Source organism: Oncorhynchus kisutch, linkage group LG10, assembly GCF_002021735.2.
Source record: "Oncorhynchus kisutch isolate 150728-3 linkage group LG10, Okis_V2, whole genome shotgun sequence".
In the NCBI taxonomy this organism is placed as follows: Eukaryota; Metazoa; Chordata; class Actinopteri; order Salmoniformes; family Salmonidae; genus Oncorhynchus; species Oncorhynchus kisutch.
The window spans coordinates 49,038,472-49,056,984 of record NC_034183.2 but is presented as its reverse complement, the minus strand read 5'-3'; the positions used below and the strand labels follow the sequence as shown (position 1 = coordinate 49,056,984).

The following is an 18,513-nucleotide window of genomic DNA, read 5'->3' as shown; positions in this document are numbered from 1 at the left end:
TCACACCACCCAATGCAGATGAACATCCACTTGCGTAGCTTGTCGGTGGAGTAGGTGAGCACGATGGCTGTATGCAGGTAGCAACCCTCCCCAAACATCCAGAAGAAGTTTGTCACGTGGAAATAGTTATATGCTGCCGTGACCAGCCGGCACCACAACTTTTATAGAGAGGAAGGAAAGAATAACAAAAAAAGATTAAGGATAGTAAAAATATAAACGTGAGAGCAGTAAAGGTACCACTGGTTATTGCTTATTTGAAAAACTGGCCTGCGTCTGAAATGGTGCCCTGTAGGCCCTTGTCAAAAGTAGTGCACTAAATAGGGAATAGGGTTCCATTCTGGATGCAGACCTGGTTCTTTATGGACACATTGATTTAAGCTTGAATAGTCTTTGAAAATGGTGAAGAACATCTCCTACTACATTCCCATTAAAGTGAGATAAGAAAATAATGGTTAATATAGCTATTATCTGATCAATATTGTAGGGCAAAATATTGTGGTTGTGCAACATTGCATGTTGACCCATGGTTCATTTTCATAAAATATGAACCTACAGCATTAATTATTCAAATTGACACAAACAAGAAATTATGTCTGATAATACATTTGGTGAAAGTAATGAGCAATTACAAACCAAAAACATGGAGATAAGACAGATAGTGCACTTCTCGCCAGCTGTTACTTCCTTCCCAAGGTTGCGTTACTCCCACCGGCAGGTAGAAAAAAGTAACGTTTTGGAATTTCTATTCTTGGTCTATTTAATTGAAACTAATTTACTACAGAAATGAAATTACAGTTGCTAACGGTAGAGGACCTGTATATGTTGTTTGTCATAAAATATGGTATCTCTAGCTCTATCGATCTCTGAGTAATTAGGAAAAATATGAAAAGAGTTTTGACCCTGTTCTTCCCGACGTCAATTCAACGTCGGTTCAATGGAATTTCATTTGAAATGACATGGAAACAACATTTCAACCAGTGTGTGCCCAGTTAGTAGTCTCTCTAAAAAACACTCAACCTGCGAGTGAAACTCCACTCGACCCTTATTTAACATATGCAGCTTGTTTGAGCGTCTCTATCATGCACTGAGTAGTGACAAAAGGACTCTCTGAATGTTTCCAATTTGGAACTGGTTCTTAGGCAGATGTTTGGCAAACAAAGGTCACCGCAGCAGTTTAAGAAACGCAGATTTGACCCCCTGCATTACTTGTTAAACTGCATCATAGCTCTCACTTCCCATGGCCTACGGCAGTCTGAATCATCCTACACTGTAGGATCCTACACTATAACTCTCAACAAATCCAAAGTCAATGTAGATGTGCTATCTTAATTGAATCACTCTGTTGCGCAGCAGAACATGCGAATTGTAGTGTATTTGAGGATTAAAAAGGGTTTCCACTTTGAAATGTAAAACTATTTGTCCTAAAAAACATTAATCAACATCTACAAAAACGTTCATGAATTAAAATCCACATAATAATTCACATTCTCTGCGGGATTATTTTCATGCTGTGAGAAACTAGTCAATTTAAGATAGTACACATCTGTATGCCACTTTTAACACTTCAATCCCTATCTTCTTTGACAAATAATGAGACCAGATCATTGAGAGTCACTTGGGAGTTACTTTGGATTGAGAGAGTCAGAGAATGGCACTTGGGGGAGTCTGGACTAGGTGTCTACAGCTGGGAGATAAGACAGGAGATCTGTCGGTCTTTAATCTCTCTCTGAATACGGATGAGAGACAACTCATTGGGAGATGATGTCAGTTCGGAAGGAGAGGGGAGATGCTCCCATTTGGTGTTTGTTCAAAAGTAGCAAAGTCCATCTCTGAAGGCCTGTGATGAATGTGTTGTCTAAGTGTTCAACTATAGTAGTTTCATGAAAATTCCCTAACAAATGTAAGACTAGAAGCTTAGACGAGAACTCCTTATTGTCATGCAGGTCGGAAGTGGTCTTGGGTCACAATTAAAATAAGGAGTTTTTCCAAATCAGGTGTTACTTATTTACCTGCTTTTCACGACAATAAGAACAAATATTTGAATTTAGCATTTGTTCAGGTAGTTATTCATATGGTTCCTAGTGAAAATAATATAGTAAGTAGTTTGAAAAATCTTGACTCACATTTTATCTTACCTCCCCACTTACTTCAAGGACATACCAAAAGACTCCCTGACCCGGTACTACCCATCAAATCATCACACAGAAAATGGGACTCTACAGCCAGCAATCTCAGTGTATTTGGGCTAAGATCCCAATTCCCTCCACTCTACCCCTTGTGTAGTCTAAAGGCATTTCAGGGCAGCTGTCAAATCAGGATTGCAGTTCATTAAATTTTTTCATTTTTAATCGGTGAGAGACTCTCAGTGTGATTAGTGAAGTGAGGCCGTGGTCGAGTGTAGTAGCGTGATATCGTTACCGTCCTATTTTCGCAGGGTGAACCCAGTGTAACCAAGGACAAGAAAAAACACAAAAATCACAGCTTTCATAAGTGAAAAATAACTCTCCTTAGGTTCGAGAGTTGCTTTTGACCTAGACAACTCCCCTTTTGAAAATAGGACGAGAATCTTCTTTCGAGACCCACATGTGTCTGACAACAGCTGATAAACAGGTGAGGGCATGCGCTGTACCAAAAGGATTGAATGGCGGGAATCAACGCAGTTGTACATTAGCTGACGTGATCTCAGTAGGATAGGCCTAGTATGCTGATATTTGTTTTTTTACTGCAACAGTACGTTGTAAATGGTATGCAGTACGATTACTACACAGTATGCACAGACTTGATTGTGTGTTGTGGATCATTGTCTTGCTGCAGACATAATGGGACCCATCATGTCCAAAAGTTGACTCAAGTTTGCCAAAAAGCACCTAAATGATCATTATGGACAGATTAGTCAAATGTATAACTTTTTGGACGAGATGGGTCCCATTATGCCTGGCAAAAACCAAACACTGCATTCCACAGTAAGAACCTTATACCAACGGTCAAGCATGGACGTGATAGTGTGATGGTTTGGGGATGCTTTGCTGCCTCGGGACCTGGATGACTTGCCTTAATTAAAGGAACTATGAATTTTGCTCTGTATCAGAGAATTCTACAGGATAATGTCAGGCCATCCGCCTGTGAGCTGAAGCTGAAGCGCAGCTGGGTCATGCAGCAAGACAATTATCCATAACACACAATCAAGTCACGGAAACGGTTAAAAGGCAACAAATGAGATGTTTTGGAAGCGTGAATTTCAGCAGCAGGGTCTGGGAGACTAGTCAGGGAAAGATGTACAGATGTGCAAAGTACAGAGAGATCCTTGATGAAAACCTGCTCCAGAGCGCTCAGGACCTCAGGACAATGACCCTTATCACACAGCCAAGACAACACAGGAGTGGCTTCAGGACAAGTCTCTGAATGTCCTTGAGAGGCCCAGCCAGAGCCCAGACTTGATACCCAATCAAAAATCTCTGGAGAGACCTGAAAATAGCTGTGCAGCGATGCTCCCCACCCAACCTGGCAGAGCTTGAGAGTATCTGCAAAGAAGAATGGGAGAAACTCCCCAAATACAGGTGTGCCAAGCTTTGTAGTGTCATACCCAAGAAGACTCGAGGCTGTAGTCGCTGCCAAAGGTGCTTCAACATAGTACTGAGTAAAGGGTCTGAATACTTATGTAAGTGTGATATTTCAGTTCTACATTTTTTATACATTTGCAAAAAATGTATAAAAACTAGTTTTTGCATTGTCATTATGGGTTATTGTGTGTAGATCGATGAGGGAAAAACGATTTCATTAATTTTAGAATAAGACTGTAACGTAACAAAATGTGGAAAAAGTTTCTAACATTTCATACATTTTGAATTTTCCAAATGTTCATGTCAATGGAATGTGATCTAAGAAAAAAACCCAGAAAGAAACCTAATCAGTAAGTCATTGATCTTTAATTAACCCCACCCAAAACCTCCCAAAAGCAATCAATATATTATTTTATGAACTGACAACCGTTGACTTGTGCTGTTGCTTTTAACATATTACATATTAGCCCTGACTTGTGTACTATGCTGTGTTCCTCTGCAGGTCACTTGCTCCACGACCTAGCACAAATAATTAATTAAACCAGCCGTCAAGCCTTCGTCTTTCAACTGACAAGCAGAACTTCTCAAGGCTAATAGCTGACGGCAGCCATCTTGTTTCTTCTCAGAATAGAAGAAGAATAGATGGAGGAGGAGGGCTGACTTACTGGGTCACTTATTATTATTATTTTTGACCTTTTCCCCCTTTTTCTCCCCAATATCATGATATCCAATTGGTAGTTACAGTCTTGTCCCATCGCTGCAACTCCAGTATGGACTCAGAAGGACTTGCTAGAGCTCGATGGGACAAGGGACATCCCAGCCGGCAAAACCTCCCCTAACCCGGACTACGCTGGGCCAATTGTGCACTGCCTTATGGGTCTCTCGGAATCGAGCCGGGATCTGTAGTGACGTCTGTAGCACTGCAGTGCCTTAGACCGCTAAGCCACTCAAGAAGCCCCCGGGTCGCCTTGAGCGCGCTCAGCTTGCACAAGCAATAACATCAAGAGGCAGGCGAGCTGAGGGGTAATTAACAGTGAACCAGGACAACATGATAGTACTCCAAAGTTAGCTAGTTGTGTGTGTGTGTGTGTGTGTTATTGTGGTGTGGGGTGCATTTTGTGTGTGTTATTTTGGTGTGGGGTGCATTTTCCTGGCATGGTTTAGGTCCACTCATCCCCTTGAGGGTAAGGTAAACACCAATAAATACACAGCCAGCAGCTCTTCTGTATGATCACCTACAACCTATGGTGAAGCACTTCTATCCTGGTGGGAGTGGTTTCTTCCAGGATGACAATGCCCCCCATCCACAGAGCCCAAGTGGTCACTGAATGGTTGTTTACCATATGCCTTGGTCATCTCAGTCACCCGATTTGAACACTTGCCAAGGCACATTGAAGCTGTTTCAACGACTTTGATGGCGCTCTATTAAGACACTTTATGATGGTGTTTCCTTTATTTTGACAGTTACCTGTATGTATATGTTTATTGCATATAAAGTGGCCTGAAATGGATGTACAGTTAACTTCCCTGTACTCACCACATTACTCTCGTGCACCTTAGGGTTCATGGTGAGCTGTACAACGAACCAAGTGGCGTTCCTCAGGATGAAAGCTGTGATCAGGTTCCAGTGGATGATGTTCCTCAAGCAGCGGATACTCCTGGTGGAAGAGAGGAGAAAAAAAGGAAAGGGTAAGCACTGGTACCTATTAATTATACTGTACAGTGCAACTGTATCATTGCTATGCATCACATTGTGAATCTTTTGCAAAAAGATATGTATCACTGTTCTTGACGCCTAAGTCAATACGTTGCACTGTAATACTCCTAGTGGTAGAGGAGAGAACAGTGGCCAGGTTAAGGGTTGGTGGTATGTGGTATAATTATTGCAGTGTTTGCAGTGAGTGCAGTTTTTCCTACTTCAGTATAATTATGACCTTTGAACCTAGTGCCAAAACATTTTTTCTTACTACAACATTTTGAGGCGAGCACAACATTTCCTCATGCTATGCAGTATAATTTTGTTAATACATATGATGGAATGATGAATAATAGGACCATGATAAAAAGAGAGAAAGTTAAGAGATATTGGGGAAGTTTGTGTGTGTGAGTGTTTTTGGACGAGTGTTTGGCACTATTAGTACAGTATGTGTATGTCTGTGAGCGTGTGTGTGTGGGACTATGGCCGTGTGTGTGTGTGCGTGGCTTTGTGTGTGTACCACAATTTACATATTCCCTACAGTAAGTCTGTATTCCCTCCAGCAGGTGGTGTATCACTTTCTCTGTTCTGCAAACCACATCACAATAATCTCCCTTTACCCTCTAACGGTACAGTTGGGCAGGCTGATCAATCTTTTCCACAGGCCTCAGTATCACTAGCAGCCCAGCAGTTTCTTCAACCCACAGGAATGACTGATCGAATTGGACCAGCTAATGCATGGTTTATTAGATCAGTCAAGCTTGTAATTCACACAATTGGTGTACAAACTTGGACACCAGTAAAGGAAAGCATCCAGGACCAGCAGGGCCCGGATTCACAAAACCTTCTTAAAGAATACATTTCTTTGTAAGCGCCATTTTTTTCCTTAAGCTTATACTTAAACTACGAAAAGTTGCTATTCCTCAGTAAAGATATTTGAAATGTTCTTAAAACCTGTTTGGGCTAGGGGGCAGCATTTTCACGTTCGGATGAAAAGCGTGCCCAGAGTAAACTGCCTGCTACCCAGGCCCAGATGCTAATATATGCATATTATTATTAGTATTGGATAGAAAACACTCGGAAGTTTCTAAAACTGTTTGAATTATGTCTGTGAGTATAACAGAACTGAGAAAACCTGAGAAAAATCCAACCAGGAAGTGGGAAATCTGAGGTTTGTAGTTTTTCAACTCATTGCCTATCGACTACACAGTGTCTATGGGGTCATATTTCACTTCCTAAGGCTTCCACTAGATGTCAACAGTCTGTAGAACCTTGTTTGATGTTTCTACTGTGAAGTGGGGGTGAATGAGAGGTGATTGAGTAAGGTCTCTCCCAGAGTGGCAAGAGCTGGTCACGTGCGCGCACGTGAGAGGTAGCTTGCGTTGCATTGCAATTCTAAAGAGGAGGAATAAAAAAAAAGGATAGGAATTCTCCGGTTGGAACATTATTGAAGAGTTATGTTAACATCCTAAAGATAGATTTGATACATCGTTTGACATGTTTCTATGGACTGTAACCGAACTTTTTGACTTTTCGTCTGCACCTAGTGATCGCGCCTCATGGATTTTGATTACTGGGCTAAACATGCAAACAAAAAGGAGGTATTTGGACATCAATTATGGACTTTATCGAACAAATCAAACATTTTATTGTGGAACTGGGATTCCTGGGAGTGCATTCTGATGAACATCATCAAAGGTAAGGGAATATTTATAATGCGACTTCTGTTGACTCCACACCATGGCGGATATCTGTTTGGCTTGTTTTGTTATCTGAGCGCTGTACTCAGATTATTGCATGGTGTGCTTGTTCCGATTTTTTTTTTGTTGAAATCTGACACAACGGTTGCATTTTTTTCATTTCACCTTTATTTAACCAGGAAGGCAAGTTGAGAACAAGTTCTCATTTACAATTGCGACCTGCCCAAGATAAAGCAAAGCAGTTCGACACATACAACGACACAGAGTTACACATGGAGTAAAACAAACATACAGTCAATAATACAGTATAAACAAGTCTATATACGATGTGAGCAAATGAGGTGAGATAAGGGAGGTAAAGGCAAAAAAGGCCATGGTGGCAAAGTAAATAAAATATAGCAAGTAAAACACTGGAATGGTAGATTTGCAGTGGAGGAATGTGCAAAGTAGAAATAAAAATAATGGGGTGCAAAGGAGCAATATAAATAAATAAATAAATTAAATACAGTTGGGAAAGAGGTAGTTGTTTGGGCTAAATTATAGGTGGGCTATGTACAGGTGCAGTAATCTGTGAGCTGCTCTGACAGTTGGTGCTTAAAGCTAGTGAGGGAGATTTTTGTAGTTCGTTCCAGTCATTGGCAGCAGAGAACTGGAAGGAGAGGCGGCCAAAGAATGAATTGGTTTTGGGGGTGACTGGAGAGATATACCTGCTGGAGCGTGTGCTACAGGTGGGAGATGCTATTGTGACCAGCGAGCTGAGATAAGGGGGGACTTTACCTAGCAGGGTCTTGTAGATGACATGGAGCCAGTGGGTTTGGCGACGAGTATGAAGCGAGGGCCAGCCAACGAGAGCGTACAGGTCGCAATGGTGGGTAGTATATGGGGCTTTGGTGACAAAACGGATTGCACTGTGATAGACTGCATCCAATTTGTTGAGTAGGGTATTGGAGGCTATTTTGTAAATGACATCGCCAAAGTCGAGGATTGGTAGGATGGTCAGTTTTACAATGGTATGTTTGGCAGCATGAGTGAAGGATGCTTTGTTGTGAAATAGGAAGCCAATTCTAGATTTAACTTTGGATTGGAGATGTTTGATATGGGTCTGGAAGGAGAGTTTACAGTCTAACCAGACACCTAAGTATTTGTAGTTGTCCACGTATTCCAAGTCAGAGCCGTCCAGAGTAGTGATGTTGGACAGGCGGGTAGGTGCAGGTAGCGATCGGTTGAAGAGCATGCATTTAGTTTTACTTGTATTTAAGAGCAATTGGAGGCCACGGAAGGAGAGTTGTATGGCATTGAAGCTTGCCTGGAGGGTTGTTAACACAGTGTCCAAAGAAGGGCCAGAAGTATACAGAATGGTGTCGTCTGCGTAGAGGTGGATCAGAGACTCACCAGCAGCAAGAGCGACATCATTGATGTATACAGAGAAGAGAGTCGGTCCCAAGAATTGAACCCTGTGGCGCCCCCATAGAGACTGCCAGTGGTCCGGACAGCAGACCCTCCGATTTGACACACTGAACTCTATCAGAGAAGTAGTTGGTGAACCAGGCGAGGCAATTATTTGAGAAACCAAGGCTGTCGAGTCTGCCGATGAGGATGTGGTGATTGACAGAGTCGAAAGCCTTGGCCAGATCAATGAATATGGCTGCACAGTAATGTTTCTTATCGATGGCGGTTAAGATATCGTTTAGGACCTTGAGCGTGGCTGAGGTGCACCCATGACCAGCTCTGAAACCAGATTGCATAGCAGAGAAGGTATGGTGAGATTCGAAATGGTCGGTAATCTGTTTGTTGACTTAGGGAGAAGTATTTCTATAATTCTGTGCATAATACTTGTATCTCTTATTAAAGTTTATTATGAGTATTTCTGTAAATTGATGTGGCTCTCTGAAAATTCTCCAGATGTTTTCGAGGCACAACATTACTGACCATAAAGCGCCAATGTAAACTGAGATTTTTGGACATAAATATGAACTTTATCGAACAAAACATACATGTATTGTGTAACATGAAGTCCTATGAGTGTCATCTGATGAAGATCAAAGGTTAGTGATTCATTTTATCTCTCTGCTTATTGAGACTACCCTCTTTGGCTGGAAAATGGCTGTATGTGTTTTTGTGACTAGGCTCTGCCCTAACATAATCATATGGTGTGCTTTCGCTGTAAAGCATTTTTGAAATCGGACACTGTGGGTAGATTAACAAGAAGTCAAGCTTTAATTTGGTGTATTGCACATGTGAATGTTCCGCTAGCGGAACCCCTATCCCTAACCAGTTTGAAGCTTCTTCCTATGTTTCGTCCTATTAAAAAAAATATGAAGAAATTAGATTCTTGAAAATAATGTTCTTGGATTTTGTCTTGGAAATGTACTTAATTCCAAGAACTAAACACTTGTCTTAAACCCACTGCAGTGAGAGAATAAGCTAACTAAAGCAGTTGTTTAAACCCCCTAGAGTCAATTGTCAGCACCCCGCGGAACTATATTTAGAATAATAAAGAAATCCCCATAAGAATTAATCAGTTTAACTACAGATATCTGTGGAAGGTGACAGAACTAAGAACACTTAGGGGTGTACTCACTTTTGTTGCCAGCGGTTTAGACATTAATGGCTGTGTGTTGAGTTATTTTGAGGGGACAGCAAATTTACACTGTTACAAGCTGTACACTCACTACTTTATATTGTAGCAAAGTGTCATTTCTTCAGTTTTGTCACGTGAAAAGATATACTCAAATATTTATAAAAATGTGAGGGGTGTACTCACTTTTGTGACATACTGTACATATATATATTTTTTTACATACAGTGCCTTGCGAAAGTATTCGGCCCCCTTGAACTTTGCGAGATGGAGTTTGGTCATGACATCTCCGTAGCCGGCGCGATGCTTTGCCACACCGGGCGCATACTCCTCATAGACACGGAAGGGATGTCCTTTATGTAACAGGTTACCCCTCATTCGAACCTCGCACAGGATAAGATCCTTGGTCTTGAAACTGTGACAACAGATTGAACCCTGGTCCGGACAGCAGACCCTCCGATTTGACACACTGAACTCTATTGGGCGAAGCACTAGGACAAGAGAGCGATGTGCACAGTCCAGCTGGGGATCCCACGCCAAAACATCCGATCCCATTGCATCCCTCAATAGCTTGGCGAAGAAGTCGGTGGGGCGAGAGCCAGCCTCCATCCCCTCTGCCAGACCAACAACGCGTAGGTTATGATGTCTGGATCGGCCCTCCAGGTCGATCACTTTCTCAGAAACCCTCTGCACACTATCCTGCAAGGACGTGCATAGCTTCTCTAACTCGTAGATCCTACCAGCGTTGAGTTCAGAAGCCTTCTCAAGGTCCACAATACTCTGGCCCTGTGAAGCAACCGTTCGAATGGTGCTCTCGATTTTGGTGTCCAGTTCAGCAATAGTAGCCTTAAAATCCTCAGCCATAGCAACACGTAGCTCTCCAAGAGCCCGGGTAAGTTCTGCAAGTGACATGTTGTTACCTGTGCCTTCCGCCATGTCCGTCTCATTGTTTGGTGGGGAGGAGGCCTCCGATGAGGATTTGTCGTCCTTTGGTCGCCTATTACTCGGCATGTTCACATAGAAAGTTACTAATATTGTATTAGAAAGAGATGTTTGTTGTAGAAAGTGCTGTAAAGTAGGTTAGATTGTTTCGCAAAAAAGTTGCAGGAGCCTCTCTCACACACATCCGTTCACACCAACATGCTAGCTCCGCCCCCCCAAATATTGTTTTTGGGAGGGGATTTCCTTTAATAACTTTACCATGCTCAAAGGAATATTCAATGTTTGTTTTTTTATATTTACTAATCTACCGATAGGTACCCTTCTTTGTGAGGCATTGGAAAAACTCCCTGGTCTTTGTGGTTGAATCTGTGTTTGAAATTCACTGCCCGACTGAGGGGTACAGAGATGAGGCAGTCGTTAAAAAAATATATGTTAAACACTATTATTGCACACAGAGTGTTAAGCAAATGTTTACTCCTGTATGTATGTATTTAGGCTTGCCATAACAAAGTGGTTGAATACTTATTGACTCAAGACATTTCAGCTTTTCGTTTTTAATTAATTTTGTTCCACTTTGAGATTATGGGTATTGTGTGTAGGCCAGTGACCAAAAAATATGAATTTTGTCCATTTTAAATTCAGGCTGTAACACAACAAAATGTGAAAAGAAGTAACGGGGTGTGAATACTTTCTGAAAGCATGTATTGACAGCATTCCTCCAACTTTATACTACATTTTTAATGGCTCATTACATCATGTGTTTATTCAAAAACCTTTCCTACCAATGTAATAAATGTGACAGAATGCACACTCTGCTAGATGACCTGTTTTTACCATGTTACAGTCAGTGGTTGTACAAGAGACTCACACACATGCACGGAGGCACATGCGCGCACGTAAGCACGATTGTATGCACACATGGCTGACATAGCTACAGCTACACTGTAGCTACAGGGTTCTGTAGCTGTAGCTACAGGGTTCTGCCAAAAACAAAGCCCTTTAAGCTTTGGGAAAAAAAACATCTGAATTCCTAAATTATTAATGACTAATCCACCAGAGACGGTTTGGGGTACAGCCAATGTAGACATTGTCCTCTACCTTTCCCTCTCTTTATTTTTCTCTCACAAGAAACTTCACTAATTCCTTTGACCCCCCCCCCCCCCCCTCTGTGTGTCATCTTTCATTTTAACCCTCTCCTTCATTCACCCTCATTCCTTCTCCCTCTTTCAAAATGACCACTGTAATTTACTCCTCATTTTTACTCCTCTCTTCTTCACTCTCTCTCTTTCTGTCACCCACCTCATTCTATTTTTCTCTCTCTCCTCTCCCCCATCTTTCTTCCTCTTCCTTTCTCTTCGTCAGGCTGGACAAAATTTCGGGAGGCAGTGGAGAGCGGGCCCATGTTTCCGTATCCTCCCACTTCTCTTCCAATTATCCCTGACAAGGTATCGCTGGACAAGAGTTCTCCGAGTCAAGGGTTGCTGGCTCAGTTCCCATCAGGCATAACCTTACGTGTCTTACTATTCATATGTCAGCCAAAGAAAGGATCTGAAGCTCTAGAAATCTACCTCAATTCTATTTACAGATGCACTTTCATGGGGATCTCAGAGACAAAACAAGGATCCCAAATGGCACTCTATTCCCTTTGTTGTGTACTACTTTTGACCACGGGCCCTGGACTGCGATGGTCTGCAATGGTCTTCTTGAGGAGAAAACATTTTGAAATAGCTGGTAGGTATGCCGAGTTATACAAGTGTGTTATGTTTCCAATTAAGTAGATATTTGAGAAGTCCGGGGGCTGACCCATCAAATCCTATTAAATTAAAGAGACTTAAAAGCATTCTAGAGGACTAATATTTTAAGTATAGACACTCACATAAACCCAAAATATCTGGTGTGTGTCATACAGGAAATGTCACTTTTAATCTGAAATCAAAAGGAGGTTGAGGTTTCAGAATGTGTCTTTTTGGGGAGTATATGTAGATAGTCTATTGTTGAGAGAGTATCTAGGCATGGACAGAGACACACACATACTTTCAAAATGATGATCTTAAATAAAACACACCTTGAAAGGCATACACACATGCACACTGTACGCAGAGCCCCTGGTCGTCACAGCTCTCCATAGAGAAGAGTACCTCGGAGGGATTGCGTTAGAGCAAGCACATTTACTTATTTTAAAGTGCAGGCTTCAGAGGAACAAATTAGAATATAAGAGTCATCAAAGTGATTCTTTGATTTATTTGCCTCTGCATATCAATGTAGGTAATAAGGGTAACAGAATGGCCCTGAAGAGGAATGCAATACAGGGCTTGGATGGAACTCTGTGCTGTGTGGAGCTGTGAGAGCAAAAGATTGGCCTGAAAATGAACTTTATCATTATTCTTTTCATTTTAATTTGATTAATAGTGAGGCACTTCATGTCATTTCACAGGCAATTTCAGCTTTTTGTCATTAGAAAAGTGACAGAGATAAATATTACGAGAAAGTGGGAGAAGGGAGAGTTAGGGAGTGAGGGAGGACAAAGTGAAGCCACATTATGAAAAGAACAATAAACGCAGAAACTCAATTTGCGATTCTCATCTCAGGGGCCTAAACATATTTACAGTGTTTCTTGAATGTGCCAGACTGCCCAGTGCACGGTTTATTCATTGGGGAGTACTGACTGTAAGCACACTACCAATTTACAGGGTATACAAATATATGAGGGAGAAAGATATGATGCTTCAGTAACTTTAGGTCACACATTGATTAAGGACACAGTGATTCTGTGTGACCAGTCAGTAGAGCATGGCACTTGCAACACCAAGGTTTGAGTGTTCAATGCCAATGGGGCCACCCGTACACCAAATGTATGCAGGCACGACTGGTTAAAAGCGTCTGCTAAACGGCCTATATTACAACTTCAGTAAGTCCCCTTTTTTGCCTTCAAGAGAATAAAAACACCTTATCCTAAGGATATAAACCATATCCGAACAAACCTCCTTCTGTCAAACTTTAACAAGAGTTTTACAATGGTAGAAATGAACTGGAACGAAAACAGTCACAGTTGTTTTTCGAGAATCTAAAACAGGCTTTTTTCCCCTAAATCGTCAGAACATCTCCAGCTGGTTTACACAAAGGAAAGTTCTAAGGACCAATGCCCTCCAACGTGTGTCTCTCTCTCTCTCTCTCTCTCTCTCTCTCTCTCTCTCTCTCTCTCTCTCTCTCTAATAGAGGTGATATGACTGCCAAAGATGGACAGTGGCGAGATGTCTTCAGGGGAGGGACTGAGGTTCCAAGGTTCTGGTTGCATCCCAATTGGCACCCTATTCCCTTTATACGTAGTGCACTACTTTTGATTAGGGCTCTGGTACTAGGTACTTTTGACCAGAATATGGGGGCCATTTATCTCTAATAAGAACAAATCAAATCGTATTGGTCACATACATATATTTACCAGATGTTATGGCGGGTGTAGCGAGATGCTTGTGCGATATGCCACCACAGTCAAGATGTTGCCTAGCTCCATGAATGACGAGAGTAACTCTACATACTAAATTATCAGACACATCCACACCACCAGCAGTGCTGTAGCCTTTATCTAAATTAAGTGGTGATTGGGAGAAACAAGCTTTTCTGGATGGGGCCCCAGGCTACATGGTGAGGTTCAGAATGTGTTATTAACATGCACACACACACCAGCCTGGCCTCAGAGCCATGTAAAACATACTTTACATAGTTCTGAGCACCTGCAAGACATATGATACCTACTAATGGTCTAGCTACTTCCGACAGAAACAAAAGTAGGGAGGTTGGTCAGAGAGGATGGGTAAGTGCAATGCCCAAAAAAGTAGTGCACTACGTACAGTGGGGCAAAAAAGTATTTAGTCAGCCACCAATTGTGCAAGTTCTCCCACTTAAAAAGATGAGAGGCCTGTAATTTTCATAATAGGTACACTTCAACTATTACAGACAAAATGAGAAAAACAATCCAGAAATCACATTGTAGGATTTTTTATGAATTTATTTGCAAATTATGGTAGAAAATAATTATTTGGTCACCTACAAAACAAGCAAGATTTCTGGCTCTCACAGACCTGTAACTTCTTCTTTAAGAGGCTCCTCTGTCCTCCACTCGTTACCTGTATTAATGGCACCTGTTTGACATTGTTATCCGTATAAAAGACACCTGTCCACAACCTCAAACAGTCACACTCCACTATGGCCAAGACCAAAGAGCTGTCAATGTCAAACAAAATTGTAGACCTGCACCAGGCTGGGAAGACTGAATCTGCAATAGGTAAGCAGCTTGGTTTGAAGAAATCAACTGTGGGAGCAATTATTAGGAAATGGAAGACATACAAGACCACTGGTAATCTCCCTCGATCTGGGGCTCACAAAGTAAAAGTATAAATTATTTCACGTTCTTTATAGTAAGCAAACCAGACGGCATAATTGTAATTTATTTTTATTTTAAACTAATAGACAGCCAGAGGCACACTCCAACACGTAGACATATTTTACAAACGAAGCATGAATGTTAAGTTTGTCTGCCAGATCAGAGGCAGTAGCGATGACCAGGGATGTTCTGACACTTTTGGGTGTCAGGGAAAACGTATGGTGTAAAAATTACATACTCTTTTTTTAGGAATGTAGTGAAGTAAAAGTAGTCAAAAATATAAATAGTGAAGTACAGATACCCCAAACTACTTAAATAGTACTTTAAAGGCCTCCCGGCGCCAGCTGTGCCACCAGAGACTCTGGGTTCGCGCCCAGGCTCTGTCGTAACCGGGTTAGGGAGGGTTTGGCCGGTAGGGTTATCCTTGTCTCATAGTGCACCAGCGCACCAGTGACTCCTGTGGTGGGCCGGGTGCAGTGCACACTAACCAAGGATGCCAGGTGCACAGTGTTTCCTCTGACACATTGGTGCGGCTGGCTTCCGGGTTGGATGTGCACTGTGTTAAGAGGTTGGGTTGTGTATCGGAGGACGCATGACTTTCAACCTTCGTCTCTCCCGAGCCCGTGCGGGAGTTGTAGTGATGAGACAAGACAGTAGCTATTGGATATTGGATACCATGAAATTGGGGAGAAAAAAGGGGGTAAAAAATTAAAATAATAGTACTTTAAAGTATTTTTACTTAAGTGTGTGTTATATGGCATAAATCAAATAATTAGAAATGAGAAATTCTCTGAATCACTAACTTCCAGCAGAATGAGATGATGAACATGTGAGTTCAGTACTCAGCAGAGAGATATAGGCAGTTGTCCCTTCCTTGGCTTTTTTTTATTTAGGCTTACAACAAGTTCCAGTCTTGGTAAAGAAGAGAATAATTATGTCCTTTATGATATACCACACTTCTGCCATTTTGCATTACCTGATAAAGTGATCCTGGAATCAGTATAAACGAGTATTGACTGGTTCTTTCAGTCAATTTCTATTAATGTGTATTACAATATACACCACTAACCCAGATAGCAGAAATGGGGTCTGTTGAGCCATTAATAAGTATTATTTAATCCCCCAACGTCAAATACGTTGACGAACAATCATCACTTGTTTGCACTAGAGTCAAGTCAGCAATCTGTGTGATTGGTTAGTGTATCTGCTTGCTCAACAGCAGGCTATAGGACTTGACCTTTTCAGGAGGAGGTAATGCTGGAGTGTGCGTGGGGCATGGGAAATGTATCTGTGAGTCATGTGTTTGTGTGTGTGTGTGTGTGAGAGAGTGCAGGTTACCCATCGAGATAATGACTTGCCTTAGGTGGGTCACCGGGTCTCTAAATGGTCTCTCTATAATGACTCGATGCCCAAAACTACCTTGCCCTCAAGGGCAAGAGTACCCGGGTATTGAAGCAAAGTAGCATAATCAATGGTCCCATGTTGTTCCAGGATGCCTTGAAGGTTGCCACAAATTACTCCCATCACCTTAATCATCAAGAAGTCTCTTTATGGAGCTGTAAGGATTATTAAAGGCATGAATTCCATCTCCTCAGCCTCTCCGCTTCTCTAGCCATCAGCTTTGCCCTTGACGTAGTTTGTATGCAACATTCATTACGCTTTTGGAAGGTGCTACAGTTTGAAGTCCTATACCATGTTATTAGTACTATGGTCAGGGTAGAATTAATTTAAAAAATCATTAGTGAAGCAAAGTGAAATTAGACAGACACTTGGCTAAGATCCATTAAACCAAATGAAGACCGAACATAGCACCATGGCTACCCCAGGAAGCCCTTTGAAGTACTAATAAGCAGTGGGCTGAAGGCTCTTTTCACACATCTCTGAGTTTTTGTAAAAAAAGAAAGAGGGATCAGGGACCCCCCTCTGGAGAAAAAAAACACATGCCATATCGCTGTTAAAACGAGCCTGTAATCGTCCCCTTTAAGTAACCGCAAAAGTGCCTTGGTTTATAATGAGGACATTGCTAAGTTGGGTAGAAATGTTGTGGTACAGTATCTCTACAGCTATTTGATTTTCCTGTTTGGTAGCAGACTTTTGTCCCTTTCAACAGGGAGCTGTATTTATGTCAATGATTTGCAGCTTGATTCAATGTGGATGTTATGTTCATGCTCGCTCCGTGGCAACAAAGGTCTTTAACAACGTGTTTGAACTGGACCTCTGCAAACCGGCTCTAATGGAGTGGACCTCTGCAAACCGGCTCTAATGGAGTGGACCTCTGCAAACCGGCTCTAATGGAGTGGACCTCTGCAAACCGGCTCTAATGTAGTGGACCTCTGCAAACCGGCTCTAACGGAGTGGACCTCTGCAAACCCGGCTCTAATGGAGTGGACCTCTGCAAACCGGCTCTAATGGAGTGGACCTCTGCAAACCGGCTCTAAGGCTCTAATGGAGTGGACCTCTGCAAACCGGCTCTAATGGAGTGGACCTCTGCAAACCGGCTCTAATGGAGTGGACCTCTGCAAACCGGCTCTAATGGAGTGGACCTCTGCAAACCGGCTCTAATGTAGTGGACCTCTGCAAACCGGCTCTAACGGAGTGGACCTCTGCAAACCCGGCTCTAATGGAGTGGACCTCTGCAAACCGGCTCTAATGGAGTGGACCTCTGCAAACCGGCTCTAAGGCTCTAATGGAGTGGACCTCTGCAAACCGGCTCTAATGGAGTGAACTAAAGCAAAGTTAATATAAAAAATCAGACCATGCTGAAACATTGACTGGCAATAGGCTAGACAACTTTTCGTCTGATGCGTTGGATGCCAGCCAGCGCCAGGTGAACTGTGACAATCACTGCCAGGCACCACTCCAACTGTCACACGTCACACTAGGATGTTCGCTCTGAAAGTGGGTGTGCAGCTGCTTTGGGATCCCAAAGTTCCACCACGTTTGTTCCAAGGGAGAACAGTGGCTTTATGTCTTACACTTTATTACATGAATAGTATCGCATATTTGAGGGGGTTTGAGTTGCTGTACAGCCCTGGGCTCTGTGCTGAGTGGATCCTTACTACATTTGATCTCAAAGGCCGAGAGGTACAGTAGACCGCGAACCCCTTTCCACATCACCCCAGTGCCTTTCATCTTACTGGCTTATCTCTTGGTTAATTTTTCTCTACCAGGGAGTCCTGTATCTTCACTATGCACATTCTTGAAAGCAGCATTTCCTGTTTCATGCTTGAAATGAGGCACTTTTACAGCAGAGACTGTTTAAGTCCATCCCCTTCATTTGCAGTTACTACTGATCCTTTGATTTGGATGCCATTTTAAAGCCAAAGCATTGGGAACTCGAGAGTAATTTTACACAGCCCGAGGGAAATGTTTAAGGACTCAAGGATGGTTACTATTCTTCTTCAAACCCCTTCCCCACTGTGAATGAACTAGGACAGCGTCATTTTGGGCATTTTGCTGCAAACCAACCTGTTCTTGGAGCATTTCGTATTATTCGGTTTGGTTACATAAGACTGTTTGGTTTATTTAAGGCAAAAAATGAAAGGAAGGTGGTTGGTCGGGTGGATAGGTAGGCATATAGTGGGAATGTCTAGCCACTCAAAGGTTGCGATTTTGAATATTATCACGGACAACTTTTGCGTTTTATTACTTTTTGG

The 18,513-nt window shown here is 42.2% G+C and overlaps 1 protein-coding gene across 1 annotated transcript in view; it reads right to left on the bottom strand.

Moving 5' to 3' along the window:
• The window catches only part of LOC109897260 (corticotropin-releasing factor receptor 1), a 174,468-nt gene that overhangs the window by 18,881 nt on the left and 137,074 nt on the right, over window positions 1-18,513 (bottom strand). The window contains exons 7-8 of the mRNA XM_020491796.2: window positions 5,098-5,218; window positions 5-158 (exon numbers count right to left, since the gene is read on the bottom strand). Of these exons, the coding sequence (XP_020347385.1) occupies window positions 5-158; window positions 5,098-5,218 (275 nt within the window). The remainder of the gene's footprint in view (window positions 1-4; window positions 159-5,097; window positions 5,219-18,513) is intronic.